The 26,654-nt window shown below is 41.5% G+C and overlaps 1 protein-coding gene across 2 annotated transcripts; it reads right to left on the bottom strand.

The window, feature by feature from the left end:
• Window positions 1-2,551: 2,551 nt before the first annotated feature.
• LOC147375756 (guanylate-binding protein 3-like) lies at window positions 2,552-23,723 on the bottom strand. Of its 2 annotated transcripts, none has more exons than XM_086390993.1 (11): window positions 23,666-23,723; window positions 19,586-19,781; window positions 15,322-15,449; window positions 13,058-13,167; window positions 12,659-12,855; window positions 10,390-10,635; window positions 9,209-9,489; window positions 7,533-7,745; window positions 6,221-6,323; window positions 5,702-5,895; window positions 2,552-4,845 (listed from the first exon to the last, which is right to left on the bottom strand). In XM_086390993.1, exons 2-11 carry the CDS (start codon window positions 19,773-19,775, stop codon window positions 4,612-4,614), a joined length of 1,896 nt encoding a protein of 631 aa, XP_086247119.1. In that variant the 5' UTR covers window positions 19,776-19,781; window positions 23,666-23,723; the 3' UTR covers window positions 2,552-4,611. The 2 variants fall into 2 exon arrangements, with proteins under 2 accessions (XP_086247119.1, XP_086247120.1); XM_086390994.1 differs by having other exon boundaries at window positions 23,412-23,723.
• Window positions 23,724-26,654: the final 2,931 nt, after the last annotated feature.

The following is a 26,654-nucleotide window of genomic DNA, read 5'->3' on the forward strand; positions in this document are numbered from 1 at the left end:
AGATGTGAAATGGCATAAGAGTCAACAATAGTAATGGCAATGACATCTGTGTGGCTTAAAACATGTGATAGGTTAGGAGAACTGAGCAAGTCCCAGCCCCTTTTCTGAACAGGAAGTAAAGTAGGAAGCCGAGGCTCCTGCCAGCTTTGCATGTTCTAAGTTTCACTCCTGTTGCCCTGCCTCTCCCCACCCCAGGGAGGACCAGGCCCTGAGAGAACTTCAAGTCCAGAGGACCTGCCACATTTGTTCACAGCTGCTCACCATGGACCAGACCTTTGCTTCACAGAGCAGGACTTTCCCAGGCTGCAGACTAATTGCTTAAATGTTCTTGCCTGTGTTATACTCAATGTTCACACAACTAGCAGAATTGAACATGAGCCTGAGGAGACCAAAGGAAACCCCTTGACACTGTCTTTTCAGTCCTGCTTCTTTAAAAAGTCATATCTTGTATTCTTGAAGAGAAGTCTCTTGTTTGCAATTCTAATGAGTTCCTGCAACCCATCTGTAGCACTGAAGAATTGCCTTAATAAATACATCCTGTGAGGACTATGTAATACCCAGTCAACAGATGAGAGACCTTTGTGAGGCAGGCCATACACAAGTCTGAGGAGAAGGGGTAAGGAATGTAGAAATGTCCAGAGTAGCTCACTTCTTCCCAATGTTGGTAGAACATTGGGAAGCTCACTTCTACCAAATGTTGTGTTGAAAGAATGATTATGATGTTGCCTTCCTACAGAATTGCTCAACAAGTGCTTGTATAGATTTTTGATTCCATCAGTAATTTAACATATGTTTATTATTATGAAGTATGGAAAAGGCCTTTCAACTGGAGCTTTGTCTTGAGATATGTATAACTTTATTCCATCAGAAAACCACTTAGGACTGAACATCAGAGTCAGGCAGATTGCTTTCACTCTGCTGTAATTGTCCAGTCCCTCACTCTTAACCGCTTTGTTTCTCTAAACCATGATCACTTCCGGGCGCAAATGGGCACACTTGTTATGTGTGTCAGAGAGACTTGATGGGGAAGCAGAACTCCCCACTGCCCCCTCTCCCCCCTTACCAGACCATCCAGACTTCCGGTAATCAGGGCGTTCCTCTGGTGACACCAGAGGGTCTTTGGGGACTGGACCAGCTGTGGAACTTATTCCAGAGACTTTGGTCAGAGAAGTGGCAACTGAACCTTAACTCACAATCCGTAAGAAAGCAGAGTCATGCTGTAGATGCCACAGTCTGTCAGCCTGTAACTGTCATGTTCAGTGAGAAATGGATCCTCGTATCAAAAGCACAGTTTTATTTCAACAGAAGCTCCTTAGGCAACTGACAATTATGGTGACAACCGAAGTATTGCCAATTACAGGCTCTTTCTTCACTATTTTAAACAGTATCATTGTTCTGTTGGCCAAAGGTGGTTACTTCATTGCTGTATAGCTTTCTGACATAGAAACTCAAGGAACCCAGAGCATGTGGGGTATCCAGTCCCTTCCAGAGAAAAACAGCAGATTCAGATGGGCGTGCACATGCTTTCCACCCAAGTCCTCCTCTATATTGGCTAAAAACTGCCATAGAAAGGGCTCATTTGCTTAGATTTATAAATGACATGATTTTATCCTTTCTAGTCATTATACTCTACCTATACGCATGTACTGTCATGCATGTGTGCTCAGCTGTGTCTGCCTCTGCGACCCCATGGACCATAACCTGCCAGGCTCCTCTGTTCATGGGATTGTGCAGGCAAGAATACTGGAGTGGCTTGCCATCTCCTCCTCCAGGGTATCTTCCTGACCCAGGGATCAAATCCATGGCGCCTGCATTACAGGCGGTTTCTTTACCTCTGAGCCACCAGGTAAGCCCCATAGGCATGTGCTGCTGCTGCTGCTGCTGCTAAGTCACTTGTCGTGTCCAACTCTGTGCAACCCCTTAGACGGCAGCCCACCAGGCTCCACCGTCCCTGGGATTCTCCAGGAAAGACACTGGAATGGATTGCGATTTCCTTCTCCAGTGCATGAAAGTGAAAAGTGAAAGTGAAGTTGCTCAGTCATGTCCAACTCTTTGCCTACCAGACTCCTCCGTCCATGGGATTTTCCAGGCAAGAGTACTGGAGTGGGGTGCCATCGCCTTCTCCAATAGGCATGGGCTAGGTATAGTTTATTGAATAATATAAAAAATATCCTCTTTATACATCATTAAGAAGAGGAATTTCTTTAAGACTTTTAATTTACCAATAATATGAAGGATTGAATTTTTTGCCTACAATTCACACCCTTTTCCAGATGACCAAAGTTACTGTCTGTAGATAAATTTAGGCATGTTCATTGTGAATAAATCAATTCATAATAGGTACATAACTGATCTCTTTATAAAAACATTTGTACAGCAATAATAAATACATCAGAGCCTTGAACATTATGTATTCCATTATAAACAGCATTTCTATCTCATTGTTTGGATTGTAGCTTATTACTTTTATACTTTTCTGTGAATAGTGAATTTTTTTAAATGATTTTGAATTCTTTTATAATCATAGAATAACACATGTACAACAGGAAAATACTTTTCCTTTGAAAAAGAGAAATATTTATTTTCAAGAGAAAATTTCCTGCTAGGTGATAGGTATTGAAATCCATTGTCATACATTTGTTAGGTGAGTATTAAGCAATGAATGACATTACATAATATCTGTCATACAGAGTGTTTGATGTACACAGATGAATTATCTTAATAGAGATGCTTACATAGAAACGAGACTGCAATAAGAGATTTTACTAGTCCTCTTGGTTTAGACAGAAACCAGGGGTAAATGATATAGTTTTGGGGTGCAATAAAGGTGTTTTATTCTAGTGAGCAAGTAGGAAACCAAGATTCAGAACACAAGGAGGTTGGAACTGGAAAAAGTTATTTTTTCCGAGTGGTAATTAACACTAAAATATTTCCGAATAATAAGTGTGCTCTTTATGTTTAGATGCTGACTCCAATTAATGCCCACAGGGTGATTAATAGAACGTGAACTGACCAAATCTAGAATGAAACATGTTAAGGTGATTTTGTACAGGAGGTCTTCTTATCTGAATTAACAGCAAGGAGTTTGTTAAGTGGCATAAGAATTAACAATGAAGTCAGTGTGGCGTAAAACATGTGATATGTCCAGAGAACTGAACAGATCCCAACCTCCTTGTATGAACAGGACATAATGTAGGGAGGGGTCATGGCTCTGCTTGCTGTGCATGTTCCAAGGTTCACTCCTGTTGCCCCACTTCTCCCCACTCCAGAGGGAACCCAGGCCCTGAGAGAACCTCAAGCCCAGAGGACTCGCCACAGCTGCTCACCATGGACCAGGCCTTTGCTTCAGAGCAGGACTTCCCCAGACTGCAGATTGATTGTTTAAATGTTCTTGCCTGTGTTACACTCAATGTTCACACAAATGTTCAAGAGATCAAAGGAGCTCAAGACACTTTACTAGTCCTGCTTCCTTAAGAAGTTATTTCGCATATTCTTAAAGAGAAGTCTCTTTTCCAATCTGTGCATTACTGCTTCTGTTTTTAATTTTAATAACTTAGTTTATGTTTCAAGAAGTAAGAATTCTTACAAAGTATAAAAGTCACCTAGGAATGTGCCAGGCAAAGCTAGTTATCTTCTCATGTTATCACATTTATCTCATTGTGTTCACGGATACCAATTTCTTTTTTAATTTCCAAGATAGATGATAATATGTGCACATATTCATTATTTTTTTCAATCAGTAGTACAACTATACACACTTTCTGCATCTTGAGATTTTTTCACCTTAGCACAAATAGCATTTCCCTTTTCATTTCAGTGACTGTAGAGTTTTCCTGTGTAAGTGTGTCTCAGGATTTATCTCACTAGTATGTGACAGAGGGACTTTGAAGTTTCCAGTCTTCTGGAATTACAACAATTTTGTGACAAATAAACTGCTACATATGTCATTTGCAACTTGGGTAAAAAATCTGTAAGATAAATGGCTAAACATGGACTTCTGTATCAGCAGTACTTGCATTTAAATCTTTGACACATATTTGCACCAATTTGTACTCTCTCTAGCGTTTATCAGAGACCCCCAATTTCCTGGTACCATTGCCAGCCAGTGCCTCTTCCAAACTCTTCTTTCTGGCCCATCTGGGATGTGACACATGTCCCTCCTAATTTCACCTTGTACATCATTTATAATCAATAAAGTTAAACATATTTATTCTGTTGGTACATTTTTGCCCATTTAAAAATCTGTTGGTTGTTCTTTCCTCATTGATTTATAAGGGCTCATTATAACTTAAAGAGTTGATCTCCAAGACTTTATTAGAGACTGCGACTGTTCTTCCTCTTCTCATTTGTTTCTTGCTTTTCTTAACACTTATCTATAATTAGTCATTATCTTCCAACTTGTTTCCATTTTTTAAAAATTAACTAATTCATTCAAAATTGTGTGGGATTTTTTGCATATCAAGCACTGGTAATCACTTTTGTAATAACATTAGCAGTTCTTTGGTAATCAGTTTTTAAGCTCCTCTTGAACAAAACTATCATGACATACATATTTTAAAAATGAACTGTAGTGTTACACTACTAAAACATAAGAAGCCTTTCAAAATATACTTAGTAGGGTTTCTCAGCCCCTTTCATACGATCATTGAGAAGTTTCAGTCCCATACCAAGTACTTTATAAGCCCCAGGGAGTACTGCAATCAATGCCATGCTCATCATATCAAGGACATCTGAAATATTGAAGGACTTTTCAGTTGTTTGAATACCTTCTTTTAGTTGATTTATCTCTTTACTTAATGCCTCAGCTTCCTTTTTGAATCCTTCTGTGAGTAACTCTTTTTGCATCTGTAAAAAGAAGAGTCCCTTTTTGAAAATACCCCAAATCAGCATTTTGTGTCGAACTACTACAGTTGATATGCATGTGTGTCTACTTCTCTAACACTTTAGATTTTTTTTTTTAATATTATTCTAATATTTGCAAACATTTGCAACACAGAAGGGAGAGTATCCAGGGTTTAGAGTTTCCCATGTTCCTTCAACACCATCTTCTTGGGTACAGAGAAGTTGGGTATAGGTCAGGTCTGAAAACTACCCCAGGGAGAGGTTCCAGCCTCATAAATACACTTCAGGAGAACATGTAGGTGAGTTCTAAATATTTGTCAGTTTCACTGAGGTAGAATGACCACACACATGTCACCAAGATGGCACTGCTGACTCACTTAGAACTCTAGCTATCAAACTCCAGGCTGGGACAAAGAATGCATTTAAGTTTAGGTGTATAAAATGGATCAGGAGACATGGAAACAAATGTAGCAAATTTTACAGCTTTCAGCATCCAGTATTTCATACCAGCACAATCTGATGTTTTCAGGAGCAGATGGAACTATTCCAGGTCTCTGACGGTTGTATCCCAAATTCTAAGGACTCTAAGACTGAGGTCCTATTCACTTGGGAACAAATTTGATGCTATAATCACTGTGAACAGCAGTCCAGGAGCCTGGTTGGTCCCATTCAAACCCTAACACTTCAGAAGGTGCCGAGTCTTACAGACATAAACCGATTCACATTTCTTTGATGTTACAGTGACTCCTGTGTTTTTGTATTCCCTCCGGGAGCTGACTTAAGGTCAAATTCCTGTCCCTCTACTCCTGAGGAGTTAGGGTTTCCCCATCAGGTGCCACCCAGGCCCATCTAGACTTACCTTCAGCTTGTGCTCCAGCATCATTTCCTGCTCTCTCCGAAGGTTTTCTCTTTCCCTATCCATCTTCTCTTGCAGTTGGGCCAGGTTTTCTTTGAAGCTTCTCTCTTGTGCCTCCATTTTTTGTTTCTCTTCATTCTGTTTCTCTCTTAGCAGCTCCTGTTCCCTCTTAGCTGCATCCTTCTTGGCACACTCAGCTGTTTCACAAGAATTTTAAAGAGGGGAGAACATGACTTATGTTGAGCTGTCACCTCCTTTGCTCAGAGATAAGGTGCCTTTAATATTGTGGGAGGGAGTCTGACTGTTCCTGCTACCACATCAGACAACATGCTTCAGCATATGATGTAGAAGCACTGATTGGATGGACATATAACCCAAACTCCCCCGTTTACTTCCACATGTAGCAGAGAGGTTCCATGGAAAAAGAGGAAGCTCTGGTGTCAGGAAGTGTTTGTTCCCACACCTGCCAAACAGCAGCACAAGAGCCACCTTCTCCTCTGAGAGCTCAGTCCACCCCTGTACCTGCCATGGCTTTGTCCGCATCCGTGAGGGCCTGGTCTGCCTGCAGGATGGCTTCCTCTACTTCTGCCTGTGACTGCAGGAAGCTCTGGAGGACCTGGTTTGCCTGAGGAAACAACAAGGAGCGAAGACTTGTCAGGTAGAAGAGACGTAGTGTTCTGCTGTGGAAATTATTGTTCAGTAAACTACAGACTGTATCCTATAAATTCTCCATCCTTTGTAGGCTCCCCAAATGGTTACAGACCTGAGAATTATGTGCATGTCTACAAACACCCATGAGCATTTGCTTGGAAGGCCAGTGGAGCTGATTTTCAGGAGTCCCAGAGGGCCTGGGTAAATAAGAGTCTAGCCCTTACACAGTGCACACTAAATCTCACGTGTCCCAGGACCCAGAGAATAAACACTAACTTGATAGGAGCCTGGGTCAGACCTACCTGCTGACCCTGGAGAGTCTCCCAGATTGGCTGGAGGCAACTGGAGCTTCTCTTGGGGACGTAGACACTGGCAGAAGACATTCTGGGAAGCTCCTTCCACCACTTGGACAGTGGTTTTGGCGAGCACCATTTTGGAATCTTCCCCCAATCTTATTAGCCCCAAGACCCAGCCCTGCCCTAATGCAATGGTCTGCAGATGCCAGTACTGGGAGGCCTCAGGCCAAGCAACGGACTAGACATGCATGCAGCTCCATCCACCAGCAGATCTCCTGAGCCCACAGCTGCCTCTGGACATGGCTATGTCTACCAGAGGGCCAGGGATCCAGTCCCATTCACTAGGACATAAGCACGAGACCTGAAACCCCAGCACCCTCCAGCCAGAGACCCTGGGACACATCAGGGAAAGATACCAGGTGCAAAAGACCTCAGTTTCTCAGTCTGCAGGGCCAGTCCACTCACTAGCAGGCCATGTCATTCCTGGGATCAGCTGGGTTCAAGACCACCTGGACCAATATCAGGCCAACAGAATCTTCAAAATCCCCCAGATCCAGGAGCCTAACAGCTCTACCATTGTCAACACATGCTCTGGAACTCCTGGACCCTGCACCCATCCCCGGGACGTGGCTCTCTCCTCTAGTAGGGTGTTACTAGGCCTAGGACCTGGCTCACCCACCAGTGGGCAGCCAACAGACCTGGGATCTCCTGGACTCTTACTCAACTCATCAGAAAAACAGCACTAGACTCAGAACCCTCCTGGGGTTCCAAGTCAGCCTCCTCATGACCAGCTGCCTCTGTGCAAATCAGGATCTGGCAACCAAATGAACCAACAAAGACCCTCTGACTCTAATCTGCTGCTCTTTCCCAACCCCATTACTCCTCACCTTAGCTCCTTTCCTGGGAACCAGTTTATAGTCTTGTTCAAACTTGTTCCTTGCTTCTAAATAGAGACTGTGTCCTCCAGGGACAAAGAATGTGCCTCCTGAAATACTTTTCATCAAGGATTCTGAAAGCTGCTTAAGCTCAGCCTCATAATATTTGACAGAAGCCTCTTCATTCTGGATCATGAAACTGTCCTTCGTTTTCTCCATGATGTCCTGCCAAGGAAATAAGGGAAAATTCAATAGAAAGAAGTTGTTAGACAGGATGGTGTGCTCCCAGCTGTGCTCCCTTGGAAGAAGCAGTCTGACAGCATCAGGGCACATGAGACTCAGAATAATAGACATGGAGTCAGGCCTCAGTTGTAGTCCCAGTTCTGACCAACTCTTTGTGTGACTTGTATGAAGTCCCCTAAATTCCCTGGGCTCAGTGTCAATATCTGTGCAATGAACAGGTTGGCAGAAGCAAAGTACTACTTTAACAGCATTAGCATTAATAGTGATCTATCCATCACCAATGAACAACGAAAAGACAATCATGACTGAAAGTAGGGCTTCTTCTGCCAACTTGCGTAAGGATAAAACATACATACATAGGAAATCAAGTTCCTACTAATGAATTAACTATACACTGAGCAGGGCTTCCCAGGTGACACAGTGGTAAAGAATCCGCATGCCAGTGCAGGACACGCAACAGATGCTGGTTCAGTCCTCGGGTTGGGAAGAACCCCTGAAGTAGGAAATGGCAGCTCACTCCAGTATTCTTGCCTGGAAAATTCTGTGGACAAAGGTGCCTGGGGGGCTATAATCCATGGGATCTCAGAGTGAGACGTGACTTAGTGAAACAACACCACACCAATTAGAGTTTTCAACTTTTCTTATACTCTCGTTTCATTGAGAATTTGAGTGTGTGAAAATATAGGAAAAGAAATTTTTGCTTGTACTTATAAATTCCAATCAGGCTTGTTTTCTCAATACGAAGTAAGAGATTTTTGTAACATGATGGTAAAGCAAGACTGAAAGTCAGACTTTCAGTGAAGGTGCTAATGGTAAGCAGAATTGTGATCTCTAAGAATTCTCTTTCCCAGGGTCCACACTCTACTAGTCCCTGGACTTGTGAATATGATGAACAATTATTCTGTGTACAGACTATATTGCATGGAACATGTTGACTTTACAAAATGGAGATTACTCAGGTGGATATTTCCTGGTCACACTTGCACTTTACATGTTATTCTTCTCTAGTTGGTAGCAGAAGTGGTAGTCTGAGAGATTAGAAATAGAAGAGGAAAACAGTGCACCATTGCTGCGTTGAAGACGGAGGGGAGTTCTCCAGAACGTCCATGTGGATACCAAGTCAATGTGAACCTTATTTTTAGCTATGGTATACCAAGCAGAATACCCACAGACCCTGGGTGGGATCTGACCTGAGGAATGATAAGCTAATCGATGTGTGTTGTTTCAAGCTGCTAAGAGCAGAGTAATTTGTTTTGCCACAACAGAAAATAAGAAGCCCAATTTTTAGAAAAGTGATGACCTGTAGCCTGTAGAGCCCTATCACTCATTAGAATCTAAACTCCTTTTATGATAAGAAGCACAGGGACCACTTTGTCAAAAAGGGGGAGTCTCAATATTATTCCAGAAGAAAGGAATAAGGAAGCATATATTCTAGGACATATTACCACGAGCTTCTTCTGGAACATCCGCTTGTCATCCTTGAAGGAGCGCTCCATGAAGATGGCAATGGCTTCCTTCTCACAGGCTGCATGCACCTCCAGCAGCTCCTGGAGCGTGTCTGTGGGAAGGTTCAGTCGCTGAGTCATCTGCTCGCTGTAGTGATCAGCTGCCTTCTGCACGGCTGCTGAGTTCTCACGCTCAGCCAGAGTTATTACTGCATTCTCCAAACAGGGAACTCCTCCACTGTTGATGGCATCTACGTAGGCCTCCACCAGAGTCCCCAACCCTGAAAGATACATAATATTTATTAAATTGAGAGAGAATTCTTACCTGTTTTATAGGTTTAGAGATTAGCACCTTAAAAAAATCAATAAAATTTTATGGAAGTGGAAGTTTCCTTTTCCTCTATTCTTCTCCTCATTCTATTTACTCATTCTTGTATCCCTCTCCTTTTGACCTATGAATCTACTTGTTTATAATAACATCACTATGTCTACTATTCACTCTATCTTTTATGGTTCTCAAATTCATCATATTACAATATCGAACAAATGATCTCAAACAATATGCCCAAGATTCTCCTAGATCACTTTCCCCATTGTAATAAAATAAAAAGAACTTATTATAGATATAAGTACATTACATAGCTTGTGGGCATTATTTGTAAATGAAAATGTCTTGTTGAAATGTCATCAAGAATTTCAGGACAGTTAAAACAAACATGAAACCAAGCAGGGCTCATCGCAGCATGACTGCGCAGGTGGCATGTCTGTGAAGCCAGCCCTGTACATAAGATTGTATTTACATTTGTTTCTCAGACTCTCAATGAACTTACACAGATTCATAACTACTATTTATTTCCTGATTCATGTAAATTCACAAAATATCTTGCCCATTCTCACTCGAAACACTTATCCCTTCAGACATCTCATCACCATGAAGATTTCTATCTTTAATTTATATCATTAATGTAATAGTTTCATGAGATTTGGTAGACTGCAAAGCACTTATATATGCTTCTTTAAATGAATAAACATGCATTTTCATGAGTGGTGTGAACATCCATTTTCCAAGTCACATGGAGAAGAAAACGCAACTACAGAGAAACCAAGAGAATCCAGAGTGTAATCACAAGTTTACCACACCCTGAAGCACAGAGAGACATGAGGTAGCGAAGGAGACTCACCTCCCCCAGTGACAGTGATTCCTCCTCTTAGGGTCTTGGGCTTTGCACGGGTAAAGATATATGAGCAAAAATCTTTTGACTGCTTCTGGAAATTCACATCCAATTGGTTATCTGATAGTTCTGTAACACGGAGTAATAGCTTTCTGTCATTTGTAGGCCGGTCAAAGACAAAGCACTTTCTTTTTGGAAAAAATTTCCTGATACACTCTCTGGTCATGTTGGAATTTTGGACTTTGGGATCCTTGCCTGCAGAATTGGAAAAAGAGCAATCATGAAAGGAATAGAGGCCTGAAGACTTTCAGTTCCAAGGACCTTTGCATCACTATAACTCTTGTTATTCTCAAGAATAACAGCAGACTGGTTCCAAATTGGGAAAGGAGTACGTCAAGGCTGTATATTGTCACCCTGCTTATTTAACTTATATGCAGAGTACATCATGTGAAATGCTGGGCTGGATGAAGCACAAGCTGGAATCAAGATTGCCGGGAGAAATATCAATAACCTCAGATATGCAGATGACACCATCCTTATAGCAGAAAGTGAAGAAGAACTAAAGAGCCTCTTGATGAAAGTGAAAGAAGAGAGTGGAAAAAGTTGGCTTAAAACTCAACATTTAAAAAACCAAGATCATGGCATCTGGTCCCATTACTTCATGCAAATAGATGGGAAAACAATGGAAACAGTGACAGACTTTATTTTGGGGGGCTCTGAAGTCACTGCAGATGGTGACTGAAGCCATGAAATTTTAAGACGCTTGCCAACTGGAAGAAAAGTTATGACAACCTAGACAGCATATTGAAAAGCAGAGACATTACTTTGCCAACAAAGGTCCATCTAGTCTAAGCTATGGTTTTTCCAGTAGTCACGTATGAATGTGAGAGTTGGACTATAAAAAAAGCTGAGCACCAAAGAATTGATACTTTTGAACTGTGGTTTTGGAGAAGACTCTTGAGAATTCTTTGGACTCCAAGGAGATCCAACCTGTCCATCCTAAAGGAAATCAATCCTGAATATTCATTGGAAAGACTGATGCTGAAACTGAAACTCCAATACTCTGGCCACTTGATGCAAAGAACGGACTCATCTGAAAAGTCCCTGATGTTGGGAAAGATCAAAGGCAGGAGGAGAAGGGGACAACAGAGGATGACATGGTTGGATGGCATCACCGACTTGATGGACATTAGTTTGAGCAAGCTCAGAGAGTTGGTAATGGACAGGGAAGCCTGACGTGCTGCCGTCCATGGGGTCAAAAAGAATTGGACATGACTGAGCGACTGAAATGAACTGAACTGAACTGAACTGAAACCAGGAGACCTCATCTCTTCTTTGCATAATTTTACACTGGATGTGGTTATTATATAGAAGGATTCTGGGCATCTACCAGTAGTTCAACAATACTTATTTATTGAAAGAATGAACAAGTTATTGAAAGTGAACAACTCTTTGCAACCTCATGGACTGTAGCTTGCCAGGCTCCTCTGTCCATGGAATTCTCCAGGCAAGAATACTGGAGTGGGTAGCCATTTTCTTCTCTGGGAGATCTTTCCAACCCAGGGATTGAACACAGGTCTCCTGCATTGCAGGCAGATTCTTTACCAGTTGAGCCACCAGGGAAGTAAATGATTAAGTGAACAAAAATGAATATTGCTTCCAGGTACCACTCTGCTAAAATAATTTGAATGACTAACTTATTATATTAGCTGACATATACTATGTCAGGTTCTAGGATGAAGAGTGTGATATTATGAGGAAGAGCATATAAAGGATCTGACAGTCTTACTGGAAGGACATGGAAGTGCTTTTTTCCTGAACTCTGCAGTGTATAAATAGCCTATCTATCAATATGAAGAATGCAGCTACCTATGCTGGTAAGATGCACTGTGTTAAAGGTACTTTGAAAATTTGTTCTTTTGTTTACCTTTTGATTCTGGTTCGATGGATTATCTTTCTCAAATAGAAAAGGAGAAGCACTTAGATTTACTATGTAATATAAGTTTATGTGAGCCTTTTTTTTCATGGTATTTATTTCTCTAAAATCATTTGGTCTAATATAGGATTCCACATTTCCTCTGTGAGCTTAAGCTCTGGTCACTAGAGTTTTCCCAGTAACAATAATGACTGAAGCCACCATCTGTCATTTACCAGGCACCATTAGCATGGCCTCAACTCAACCTCAAATCAAGACTGACATCAAGTGCTGAATGTCAGAGCTCTGTTGACCCTACTACCTCCTACCGAACCATCCAACACTCTGGCCCTGCTCTGATACCTGGAATCAATGTCAAGGCATTCTCCAGGTACTCATCTTCAGTGATGGGGTATCCATCTAACTCCAGTTCCAATGTGAAATCCCGCACAGTCCAGATGAAGTCTGGAAAGAAACTCAGAAACTCGGCTGAGCCTTCTTCCTCATTGGAGCTGGGAGATGATTTGGTTCTGATTAACTCTGTTAGTTCAGTCACATAGCTGTGATTAGCTAAGGAATAAGAAGCACCCTCCAACACGATTTCCAGATTTGGCCCCAAAACACATTATATCAACCTTCTCTTTTGCCCCATTTTCCCTCTATGTCAGCCATGAGAATGGAATCATGGGGAAGAAGAAACAGTATCAGTCGCTAGTCCCATAAACTCAATGAAATGTGCTGGTTCAGTTCCTGGAAGGATACTGCAGCTGCTCCAGGGCCTGGTGGTTGATGGTGCTCATGCTGTTGTAGACAAAGGTGCTGCTCAGGAGCACAGCCAGGGCAAAGATCCACGAGTCATTCTTGGAATCCCCCTAAAAAGTACATTACAGTGTGAAGATGCTACTCCTCCTTCTCCCATATGGTTGTTCATTTACTATAACAGTTGTATTGTAATTAAATAGTAAGACAAGTAATATAAATTTTCAAGACAATGCTAAACGCAAACCTTTTTGGTGTTGACACTGATCCCTCTAAGCACTTTGGTGTGGTTAGCTATTAACAGAAGTGAATGACATCATAAATGTGCATCAGGCTTGTCTCATGGCTCAGTGGTAAAGAACCCACCTGCCAATGCAGGAGACATGGGTTAGATCCCTAAACTGGGAAGATCACACATGCTGTGGAGGAATAGCCCGAGCACCAAACTATTCAGCCTGTGCTCTAGTGCCTGAGAGCTGCAACTACTGAGCCCATGCACTGGAACTACTGAAGCCCACGCACCCTAGAGCCTGTGCTCTGCAACAAGAGAAGACCCAGGAGTGAGAAGCCTAAGCACTGCAGCTAGAGAGTGGCTCCCACTGTCTGCAACTAGAGAAAAGCCCGCACAACAACAAAGACCTAGTGAAGTCAAAAATAAATAAATAAACAGAATTATTTTTTTTAATGTCAAATGTTTAGTACAGTGCCTGGAACACGTAAGTTATGCAATAATAAATGGGCCATGATTCCTTTGCACTTCTTTTCTTGATCATAGGCTATGTTAGGAACTAGTGTTATTCAATTAAATTCATCAACTATTCATTGTGCATTTAGAAAACAGTGGATACAACATCTGCTTATATGGATATAAAGTTTCCTATGACAGTCCCTCCTTAGAGAGATGGAGGGGCAGATTATCTGGCAACATGTAAATACACCCAAGATGCCAGGCATGAAACCTAATACTATACTGTAAAAGACAAAGGGGATGATTTCAAATGAACCAGAAAATGTACTCTGTGCTTTCAGAGCCAGATGTGATTGTGTCTGACAGCAATATGGCATTAGGTTAAAAAGAGCTGGGCTTTAAAGAAATGACCGAACATGGACTTGTGCAGTTACAGGGACCATGCACATGGAGGGCCCACAGAAACCCTAATCTCAGTTGTCAGAGAGCATGATCAGAAAGCGTATTACATGCTCATTTTATTTGACTGAAGTAGTGGTTACCTATGTGGTCATAGATGATGAGGCTGAAAATGAGATTCAGAAGTCGAGTGACTTTGGAACAGAGTATATATTGCTGAGACACACTACAGGTAGGGAGGGCAGCAAGTTCTGCTGCTATCAGTGTGCAGTCTGGTGTGCTTTGGTTTCTTAACAAATACAATTGGACAAAAAGAAGAAGGTCATGCAAGGTAGAATCTAGCAGGAGTTAGTAGACCATCTTGGGTTGACACTGAGATGATTATTGAATACTTTAAATCTGGATTTTTAAACTCAGAATTTCTGAATTCATGCCCTAAATCCTTTTCTGCAGTGATGAAAGTCAAAGATTCAATGCTACTACTTTTAATTTAGAAGCAGATTAATATAAATAAGGAGAAAATTTGATTGCAAGTAACACTGTGAAGACAAAATATGTAATATTATCCCATTTACATTCTCTAGTTCATGAGTCTAGCTCAAGTTTTTATAGAATTTACTGAAGAATTCCTCTTCAGAGATCCAAAACATGGAATAAAATGCTCCTGGTATGTTGGAAGCTTTTCTGCAGATTTAAAAAATAGTTTATTTGCTGAATCTACTTTCATGATTCCTACTTCCAGCTTGATTAACTCTACACATCTGAACCTGTAGATCCAATTGACTGCATGAATTACAGCTTTCACTAAGATTTCTTCCCAAACCTAAAACCTGGGGTAAGGCCTCACTCTTTTTATCATGGGTCTGCTTATTTTTTATCTCCCCAACTCAGCTCTGGGTTATACTTCACTCACAGTTGCACTTAACACAGAGCCTTAGATTTGAACCCAATACATATTTGTTAACTTCCATCTTTCACCCCAGTGTTAAAAATAAGGAGATGTGTCCCCAGTAACCAAAGTATTGATCTTATTAAAGAGAAAATTCAAGGAAAGAGAATTTAACCTCATTATTTATAACTGGATTTGCAGTTTACAGGAATATGCTGTAAAAGTTGAATTGAGGTGAGAAATTGAATTTGTAAGTGGAGTGTCAGGAGTAAAGAAGATTCCCTGCCTTACCTTCTCCACATCACCCAGACCCTCAGTGTCCAGAAGGACCAGAGTGTGGTTCTCCTTGGAGGGGTGGGGCACACACCACATCCAGATGCCCTTGGTTTCAGACCTCACTGTGGAGCCCAGACGGAAACCTGCACAGAAAGAGGAGGAAGCAGTGCAAAGTAAGAGCAGATAGTCCAGGCCGCCCACAGGTTACTTTGGGTGAACTTGTGTGCATGTGAGTGCCTGCCTGTGGGGAGGATGCTTTCACTTCAACAAGTACAGAAGATCCAACCTCTACACATATTCAGAACCTTCTCAAGAAACACTTTGTGTCCCCTATTCATCTCTTAGCATTAATAACTCAAACTGTGTCACATTCTTAAATAATGTTAGCTCTATTAACCTCTCTACATTTGTCTGACACTGAAGAGCTCCCTTATCCTCCACTTTCTGATGGACTTTTACCAGTGAGAGGTAACAGTAGGAGATTAGAAGGCAGGCACTTGTTGCCCTGGCTTCCACCCTGATGAACCATGGTGTCCCGGTGCCTCTGTTCCCATATTTAGTCACATCTCCTTTTTGGTAAAGAATTGGCCTGCAATGCAGGAGACCCTGTTTGATTCCTGGGTCAGGAAGATCCCCTGGCGAAGGAATAGGCTACCTACTCCAGAATGCTTGGGCTTCCCTGGTGGCTCAGATGGTAAAGAATCCACCCACAATGGGGGAGATCTGGGTTCAGTCCCTGAGTTGGGAAGATCCCCTGGAGAAGGACATGGCAACCCACTCCAGTATTCTTGCCTGGAGAATCCCCATGGACAGAGTAGCCTGGTGGGTCACAGTCCCTGGGATCGCAAAGAGTTGGACACGACTGAGCAACTAAGCACAAGACCTTGATCTTTACCACATCTGGAATCCACTCACTGCTTGTCTCTTCATGCTGTAGGAGATATCAAAGCTACTTGACATTGTTCCTGCCACCCTCTGAGTGTTTCTGCATTACTTCATTGGTTCCCTTTGCTCAGCTCATGCCCTTGTAATCGTCCCTCCAATAAACATCTTCAGTTCCCCTCTAAGTGGATTCTCTGTGTCCTTTCACAACCTGCATTGATACATCAACTTTTGTTAGTTTTATTCCTCTTCTTCCTCCTCGTATTTTCCTCATTTCTCTTCTCCTCTTCAAAAATGATGAATTCTTTGTTTACTGACTCACACGGAGATATAACAGAAGGGAAAGCAAGACAGACCTGTAAGACTTGCTTGCCCTTCTTTCTCAAGGCTTAAGCCCTGAGATGGGAGAGGATGTGAGGTACACGCCTAAGAAGCTGCAGGTAAGATATCTCACCCAACAGTCCAAGATTTTGACCTTGGTCAGATGCCAATGCTCCCTTCAACTGAGAATAGAAATGGATATGACGCAATACCTAAAGGAGCATGGTTCAACATGGCTCAGACCATTCAGTGCCGTTTCTTGTGTCTTCTGCTCCATGTGGGTATAGGACCTGAGACGATCTTCACTCTTCTACATCATGATGGCATTTGACTGTGTGCTGATTAATACAGAGAAATGTGAACTCTCAGATCCTCCAGGGAGAAAAGACAAGCTATAAGTGGAGGTCATCACAGTCAGTTATGAGATGTAAAGAACAGACAACGGTATTACCACAGGAGAGAAAATACTGACTTGCTTCTTCTAGTCAACCCTGACTGGGTGCTAATTTCTGCTTTCTTCTTCCTGTGATATGACTCATGTGCTAAGTCACAATTCAGATGTTTTAAAACATGACTGCCTAGTCGCTCAGTTGTGTCCGACTCTGTGGTCCCACAGGCAGTAGCCCTCCAGGCTTCTCTGTTCATGGGGATTGTCCAGGTAAGAATATTAGAGTGGGTTGCCATGCCCTTCTCCAAGGGATCATCCCAAACAATATCAAACCCAGGCTTCTCGCATTGCAGGTGGATTCTTTACCAACTGAGACACCAGGGAAGCCCTAAAATATGACTAGGTTAAAGGTTTCCTCAGTAGGAAAATCACCTCTTTATTACCAGATGTTATCTCAAGTAGGAAAAGAAAGAATGCTCCTCAAACTCCTTGCATGTATCTCTTTCTTAGAGTTCTGAAATCTTAAATCTCTCCAAAAATGACCTATTTATTAATTTACACTGGCAAGCAAAAGCATCCTCCCCTGATTGGTGATCAATTTCCTTTCAAAGAAAGACAAAATGTCTTGTTTTAAGTCAGTAAGAGATTGCAAAGGAAAAATGAGAGTGGGAGAAAGGAAGAACAAAGAGAGATGGGGGAAGAGAGAGAGAGACAGACGCGAAAACAGAGAATTTGAGTGAGACACTGAGATATTCCTAGGGACCCTTAGAGTTTAGTGAACTGAGGTTCTATTCCCTAATTGCACTAAGCTGCTGGGCCACAGAGGAAGGCATTAGAAAGAAATGGTGTGTCTTCTTAGAAATGTCCAACAGGACATGAGTGTATTATCCTAAAAATCAGAAACAAGTCAGGCAACTTGGTAGAAAAAAACCCTCTTGAAATAGGAAAGGCAAAAGGCAAATATATGAAAAAGTGCTCAAACCTATTAGTAGTGAGGTATATAACAAGCAACCATACAGACACCAGATCGACAAAAGTTCAAAAATGTTTTTACTGAAATTTTGTGAAAATGTGGAAAATCTAAATTGCTGCTAATAAGCACATAAACTGAACATAAAGCTAAAAAGGCTGTTTGATGTTATCCAGAAAGGCTGAAGACAAACACTTCTTGCTGCAGCAATTCCACTTCTAGGTAAAACATAAGTTAGTATATACACACACCAGGATATAGATGAAGAATAATCATGAGAGCACCATTCATCAAAGATAAAAGTTGCAAATAATGCCAGTGTTCATCAACAACAAATGGATCAGTAAATTGTGGTATCCTCTGTCAGTTTAAAAGTACAAAATAGCGAAAGTACTTACAGACACACCCATGACAAACTAGATGAACCTCATAAACTTCTTATTGAGAATATGAATCAAGATCCCAATGAATACCAGAATGTACTTTCCTCTATAAAGTTTAAGCTATTTTTAAGATATAGTTGCATAGATTGTAAAACAATATTTAAAGAATGAAAGAAGGCACCATGAAAATCAAAACATCGGTGAGCTCCAGTGAGGGTGTAAGAGGGTGTGATTTGGGCTTTTGGGTGTTGGTGATGTTTTATTTCTTACTCTGGGCAGCAACTGAACAGTTGATCACTTCATACTTACCAGCTTTTTAATATGTATATATATATTTTTATGTATTCTTCAATAAGTGTTATTACATGTGTGTGCTCAGTCTTGACTGACTCTTTGTGACTCCATGGACTATAGTCCACCATGCTCCTCTGTCCATGGCATTTTCCAGGCAAGAATACTGGAGTGGCTTGCCATTTCCTTCTCTGCGGAATCTTCCTGACCCAGAGATTAAACCTGAGTCTCCTGCATCTCCTGCGCTGGGAGGCAGATTCTTTACCACGGCACCACCTGGGAAACCTGGAAGTGTTGGTCGCTCAGTCGTGTCTGACTCTTTCAACCCCAATGACTGTAGCCCATAGCTGCCAGGCTCCTCTCTCCATGGAATTCTCCAGGCAAGAATACTGGAGTGGGCTGCCATTCCCTTCTCCAGGGAATCTTCCTGATCCAGGGATTGAAACCAGGTCTCCTGCTTTGCAGGCAGAGTCTTTACCATATGAGCCCCTAGGGAAGCCCCATCTATGTGCCTTAGAGTTCACATATTAGAAAAGACTAGTTAGAGAAAGAGAATATGTATAGTTATTAAAGTTTTACTGTGAAATTAAACCAAAAGGAATGCATGGTAGTCTCGTTGAGGTATAGGATATGGGGATTTTGCTGTCGGTGCTCCCTTCTATTGTTTTCTAAAAATAAGACATATTAAAAAATATTTCTGTGCTGCTTGGAATGACTCTGTGGTTTAGGGCAAATGTGGTGAAGGAGAAAGGAAGGCAGTAATTGTTGAAGATGAGCCCGAGAAGACGGCAGTGGATGGAATCAGAATGAAAGAGGTAGATGTTCTGATGGGATTGGGAACTCTCGATTACTGGACAGAAGAGTGAACATTGTGGAGGGATGGGTTTGAAGTTATAAACTCGGTGGTGAGAATTAGAAGTTTTTCCAACGACGCGGGTGGGGGAGTTAGGCTCTTCCTTAACATGACCCTAGAGGAGGAGGATCAGCAGCCTGCATTACCATGCTTTCAAGCAAATGTCCTGAACGACACTTAACAAAACTCACCGTGGTTTTGTCCTGCCAGGCGGTTCATCAGGTAGGATTTTCCGGTCCTATACAGCCCTGCGATGGCCACCACCACCACAGGCTGAGATATCTGCTCGAGAATCTTTAGTGCTCTAGGGTTGACTGTCAGCTGATTGTTCTGGTTTCTTACCAGACAGATGGGGTCCATTATGGTGGATCCAGATGCCATGGGAAGCTGTAACCCAGAGAAACAACTCAGTAGAACACAAGGTCCCCAGAGGGGTGGGATGGGGGGCAGGAGGGAGGCTCAAGAGGGAGAGGATATATGTATACATATAGCTGATTCATATTGTTGTACAGCAGAAACTAACACAACATTGTAAAGAAATTATATTTCAATTAAAAAATAATAAAATATGAAAAAAAAAACAAAAACCCCTACAGGGTCCTGAGGTCATCCCTCATGGTTACCAAAGTCATATGCACATTAGTCTTCTGCTTGTGGAACTTAGATATCAATTCTCTTTGCTTTGTATATTTCAAAAAGTTAAGTATTTAGCTTAGTGTGCCAAGGTCTATACAGGTACAGTATGTATATTATCTTATTGATCCTTAAATGAACCCTAACGCAACCTTGCCCACATGAGGCATACAGTGAACAGACTGAGAACACAAAGCACTGATGATAGAGCTTTGAGAACACTAACATTTTGGGGGTAAGTAGAGACAGATGGGACATGAACGGGATGAGGAGGGACCAGAGATGATTTCTTGAGTTCCAGAATGATTTGATCACTCATTAATTGCACAAATATTTATTGAGAACCTTCCATGTGCTGGACAGTGTTCTAGGAGCTTAGGATCAAATGGTGAACAAGACAGATACAAATTCTTGCTTCATGGATCTCTATTCTAGTAAAGGAGACAAATAATATAGAAAGTGAAGAAATAAAATATCCACATATATGGATATTAGAGGGTGGTAAATGCTCAGAAGGAAATGAGCAGGGAATGGGACTTGAATTTACATGGAGATTAATCAGGGAAAACCTTGCCAACAAAGGAAAAATGAATGTGACTGGTGACCAGATGAAGGAATCACTGGAGTAGGACAGGCTGGAGGAAGAGTGATTGTGAGAGAGAGAAGTTGAGATAAAGATGCTGCTCTCTCTTAAAACAGCACAGATCTTTAAGGTACCTAACAAAGTTGCACATGTAACAATTAATTTGCTAACTGAAATTAAAGGGTATTTCTTATTATTTAAGCAGATAGGGAAGAGATGCAAGCAACTTGGGTGTTATCAAGTCTGGCTAGATATGCCAGGATTTCACATCTGGGCCAGGCTCTACTCTAAATGATTTCATCACCATGACTAGATGTTTCATGATCTTAGGAGACAGACAGAAGTCAGAAGGCTTTGACTGTTCCTTTATTTTCTCAAAAACAATACTAAGCAGCATCCACATGTTTCCATATGTTACTGGCTGTGTGACGACGGAGAAGATTAATTTCTTTGTGCCTCAGTTTTTTCTTCTATACAATGGCAGCATTAGACATAAAATCAATCTGTCATTAGGGTTATTTGGAGGATTAAATATCTCATGATGCTTACAATAGTCTTAAAATTATGCTGGTACATAGTAAATTCTATATAAGTATTGCTTTACAACTGAATGTCTGAATACAGGGACAGGAATTACTGAATGAAAGTGGAGGATTGGCTCTGACACTTCCCTCCCTGTTGCAAGAAAGTAGGAGGACACAGCCCAAGAGGAAGATGAGCAGGCTGGGGAGATCCAGTGGAAATAGCTGAGACGGAATAGCAGTGATGTAGGAAGAGTCAGGCTGGAGGAGTTCAGAGCTGCCCTGGGATGTCCAAGTACAGGTTCTGGAGTCGGGCTGCCAGGGTTCAAACCTGAAGGTTCATAGCACTTATTTTCTGTTGATGCCTTGAAAAAGGAACTTAACTCCAACACCTTCTGTTTCTTAGAGGTTTATATGTAAAGCAACAATTCTTGATTCATTACAGTACAGCTGATAACAGGCTCTAAATCATGAAAAAAAATTTTTCTTGATTCATGTACTATTTTAATTACATAGCGTGTTATAATGTGTCAGTGAGCTCTGTAAGCTGCAAATTGCCAAGAATTATAAGGTATCTAAAATCTTTTTTATCAGAAAAAACATTTATTTATTTAACAGATTTCTTCAGAACGATTTCTTTTCTTTTTCTATAGTGGATTTGGAGCAGAAATGGGAGAATAAAACATGACCTTTTACTGCTGCGTTATGTCAAAATTAATAAAGGAAAACCTGGAGAATTCCCTGACAGTAGTTGGGACTCTGTGCTTTCACTGACAAGGGTGCCGGTTCCGTCCCTGGTCTGGGAAGTAAGATCTCACTTGAAGGCCTGTGTCCCCTCCCCCATCATGTATGTGCTGTGTGCTCCAGGCAAGAATAGTGGAGCCTGTTGCCATTTTCTCTTCCAAGGTATCCTGATCCAGGGATCAAACCCATGTTTCTGGTGTCTCCTGCATATCCTGCACTGGCAGGCGGATTCTGAGCCAACTGGGTTTCATGTGTCCCCAACCCCATCCCCCCACACCCAAAATGAACTTCACTCAAATGGAGTCAGCAAGCCAGAAGGGGGCTTGTTGCAGAACTACAGACTGGAGGTCAGTTACGGAAGAATTGTCAATTATGGACCCCAAGGGAAAAATCTTCAACAAGGAAAGAGTTTCCAATGACAACGCTCAAGAGGAAAAGGTGTACACTGCATCTGCTACAAGAATTGACTACCCCAGCAACTCAGTCAATGAGAATTGGTCATCACTCTTGAACTCTGACTTTTCTTTCCAAACCAAACTTCCCAGCCCCTTACTTTTCTCTATAATGTTCTTTTTCTTTGTTGGACTTCCTTATGGCTTTTTTTTTTTTTTTAATAGCTCGCTTGTCCCAAATTGCAAAAACTCGACTATTTCTGAATAAATTCACTTTGGCTTGTAAAATAACTTTTATTTTTAAGGTGAATAGTTATAAGCAAGAGAAATTGTGGAGTTTATTTCTTAGACCAAATATTGATAAAGCTTTGTGTAAGTCAATGAGTCTACAAAGATTTTGTATTTTAACTCAAAGTGTACTGAGGGACCAAAACCAAGAAGCTTTTAACTTCAAAACTAAGCACTTGGAGGGACTTTCCCAGCAGTCCAGTGGTTAAGACTCCCTGTTCCCAATGCAAGAGACAGGGGTTCCCTGGTCCAGGAACTAAGATCTCCACGTGCTGCATGGCATGGCCTCATAAATAAATAAATAAATATAACAACAAAAAGTCATAAAAAGAAACTAAACAAATAGAAAAGAACAGTGCTAATAGAAGGCAGAAGATGACCAACAAGTTTCCAAAGGTGACTGTTCAGAATTATCTGATAGTCAAGAATACCCCACACTGGAGATTTTCAGCAAGTACCAGAAGTTATTCTGAGGCTGTATGTGCCACTCATTAAAAAACAATACATGATCAACAAACATGATTAGATCTTACAGTTATTATTAATAGCTTTTTTTAGTGAGATTGAATTATTCCAAAGAAAACAGTTCTGTATGTATTCAGAGTATCAAATGTTAAGACAAAAATAATCCTGAGTCCATCATTTAGGATTTAAATTGGCTCTGTGTGTAGGACCATCTTTTTTGTTTGACCACTGCCCAGCGGGGTGCAGTCAGGATGTGCCTGAGGAGGGCAAGAGGGGGCTAGGAGAAGAGACCGCACCCATCGCCTCTGCGAAGGGCGGGCTGGGGAGTGAGGGTGAGTTTGCGTCTTCAATCTCAAAAATGACTTCAGCTTCCTTTCCTCAGAAGACATACCTGCTCTCCTGCTTTTTGCTGCAGCCCTGCTTAGATGCTCCGGGAGCAGCGGCGCATCCGGGCGACAAGCCTGAAAGCAGCCTGGGATCCAAAAGGAGACTCGGAGCTGCCTGAACAATGCGCCTGGCCGGCGCCACCCGCTGGCCCCGCGCCTCCATCTGCTCCCTCCTCCCCCAGTGTGGGGTCTGCGCTGGGAGATTTATTGTTATTTAACCGAAGTGTGCTTGGAAGGTCAAGTTTAGGAGCAGACTTACCTGGAGCTGCAGCTGGGGGTCAAGTCAGTTGCTCTGGCTGGCTCCTAGGGCTCTTCCTGCTTCTGGCCCCTCTGGAAACGGACTCTTATGCTCAGAAGCTGGAGGAAAAAAAAAAAAAAAAAAAGCTGAAAAGCCAGCTGGTTATTAAAAGTGGTGGGGCTTATGGGAAACGAAATCAAAACCGAAAGGGATAATTCTTTGTTTCTTTTTTTAATGGACGCAGAAATCCGGATGAATTCCAGGAAAGACAGGGAGACAGGTGTTCCTCCAGGCCTGGCTGGGTCAGGGCAACTTTGTCCCTCCTCCACAGTTGGTTTGAAGGAAGTACAAGTAATGGTAGGATGAGTTCAACAGTCTGTCTCTCAGGGGTGGTTTGTCAGAGAGGGAGTTTATTAATGTTTCTTCACTTGAAAAATGTTTCATTTTTTCCTTTCTCTTTCCTTTTTAAAAAGTGTTTTAACTCGGTCTTTTTTTTCATTAGCAAAATAAATATGTGTGTATAAAACCCTCAATTTTATAGCCCAGACATATTCACTATTTTTTTTTATTGGAGAATAATTGCTTTACATTGTTGTGCTGGTTTCTGCCACACAATAACACAAATCAGCCATAATTATATGTATATCCCCTTCCTCTTGAGCTTCACTATTATTTTGTTAGAGTTTTCCTCTTTTCTTTTAGTAGTGTGGATCCAGATTTGGAGGTTAGGGGTTGATTCAGATTCCTTCTGTTCTTTTCTGTATCCTTTAAGGTGTTGTACTAACCTGTAAGTTAAAAGCTTGACTGCTGCTGTTAGGGAACCAGGTTCTTTTGCCCAAGGAACTGCAAGCCAAAACACTGAGAGCAGGAGATTTGCAGCAGAGAGTTGATTTGTGAGGCAACCCAGTAAGGCTGCAGGGGCTGTGATGACACTAGGTCCTCTATGGGACAGGCAGGTCTATTCTGACTCTGATCAGCTATATTAGTTTCACCTGGCCTCAGACAGTTTGCTGTGTTACAAGAGGAAGGCGTTTTCAAACAAGCTGTTCCCTTAGCTGCTCATTCTGTAAGATGAGCTCAAGAATTTCCCTTAGTCTGCAGTTTCTGTGTCAAGTTTTTACCCTATGAAGCAGGGTTTCACTATCCCATTTGTATTTCAGATGGAAGTGAGGGAAAGGAAGGACAGGCAGAATATAATCTCAAAGTTCTATGGCCAAACATCCCCAAGAGGAAGTGCTTTGGCACTTCCCTATGCAGACTTCTTTACCTGAAAAAGCAGCTATAAAAGTAGAAAAAGCAGCTAGATTGCCGTATGCTTATTTTGTAAAATAGAATGAGACCATATTTGGAGCTGCAAAGCGTGTTATATAACTCTAAAGGTGTATGCTATAATATCAGGGTCAGATTTTTCTAGAATTCTGAGACTTCCCTTGGTAGATTCAAGACTTGAACCCAAACTGGGAAAACTACCATGGCTCTATAATCCCTGAGCCACTGAGATGGATTTAGGGGGAGATTGGGCACATAACCTAAAGCCAAATAATGTTAATCTTTTCTCAGTTACCCGGATCCCAGAAATTTCTCTCTTTTCCTCCCTCACTCTTGGTCTTGTTCTGTATCTCTTGATTTATTCTCTTCTGTTTTCATGAACTTTTTGTTTTTGTCAATGTGAGTATAAAGATATATGTTTCAAAATGAAGACCCTAAGGCCACTTAGATATATTTGGCTCTGAAACATGATATATATTATACATATTATAAACATGATATATATTATTACTTACAAATATATTTGGAGTTTTATCTTCAGTTTCCATGGTTTGTCACTGCTTCAGGAAAAATCCTTTTAAAATTATATCCCATAGGTATAATTGACAAAAGTATACTATTTTGGAAAATTAAGAATAATTACTTAAGTAAGTAAGAATGGCATCACCAACTCAATGGACATGAATTTGAGTGAATGTCGGTAGTTGGTGATGGACAGGGAGGCCTGGCGTGCTGTGGTTCATGGGGTCGCAAAGAGTCGGACACAGCTGAGCCACTAGACTGAACTGAAGAATGATTAAAATGTGTTCCTAAATGGAAGATTTTGGCCACCTGATGCGAAGAGCTGACTCCTTTGAAAAGCCCCTGATGCTGGGAAAGATTGAGGGCAGGAGAAGAAGGGGATGACAGAGGATAAGATGGTTGGTTGGCATCACTGACTCAGTGGACATGGGTTTGGGTAGACTCCAGGAGTTGGTGATGGACAGGGAGGCCTAGCGTTCTGGGGTTCATGGAGTCACAAAGAGTCAGACACGACTAAGTGACTGAACTAAACTGAATTCCAGAATAAGTGGTCTTGCATCTTGCTTTAGAAATTGTGCTTGTTTATCATCTAGTGCACTGAACTTTGTGTCTAGTGAAACTTTTGAGAGGAAGAGTCTCTTTTTCACATCCTCAGAGTTTCGTGAAAGACCATGGGCTGTGGATTGACCTGCACTGTAAACAGTTCAAACCTGAAGCACTTTCAGGTCTGAAATATGAGTGCGGTTCATCAGGTGTGGAAAATGTGGATTCAAAGGAATAATAGCCTTTGGGGATAAAATTCCTTGGTTTGGGGAGCTGTAGAATTGGAGAGAGTAGCCACTGAGACAAAATATTTGTAAAAATGTGCAAAATTAAAAGCACCTTGGATATTGCTGAGCACAGAAATAAATAAGATAAAAGAATAGGCATTCAGGACTATAAAATTGTAAGGTGATAGACCTTTATTGTTTATTTGGCTATAATAAGTATGTCACTCTGCTTGCAAGCTGGAGTGGAGGTGTGTCACCTGAGGAAGTTCAGCCTCAGTGTATCTGCAACATGAGGTAAAGGGATAACTGACAGTGTTCAAGCTAAACTCTCCTTAGATTTCATTTTTAAAGGAAAAAGTTATTTCTGGCTTAAGGTTCCTTTTACCATTTTTGAAGTGTCAGAGAGTTCTCATGATCAAAGTCCACAGACTTTAATATAGTTGGGTAGG

Source organism: Bos grunniens, chromosome 3 (genome assembly GCF_055505025.1).
Source record: "Bos grunniens cultivar Pamir isolate PY7600 chromosome 3, Bosgru_T2T1.0, whole genome shotgun sequence".
Lineage (NCBI taxonomy): Eukaryota > Metazoa > Chordata > Mammalia > Artiodactyla > Bovidae > Bos > Bos grunniens.

Bases quoted from the DNA above. Each gene is read 5' to 3' on its own strand.
- LOC147375756 (XM_086390993.1), bottom strand. From the start codon at position 19,775: ATGGCATCTGGATCCACCATAATGGACCCCATCTGTCTGGTAAGAAAC. The intron at 9,490-10,389 runs GTGAGTCTCCTT...TGTATCTTTCAG, and splicing joins AATCACTGTCACTGGGGGAG to GGTTGGGGACTCTGGTGGAG. The intron at 5,896-6,220 runs GTACAGGGGTGG...CTTGTGAAACAG, and splicing joins TGCGGACAAAGCCATGGCAG to CTGAGTGTGCCAAGAAGGAT.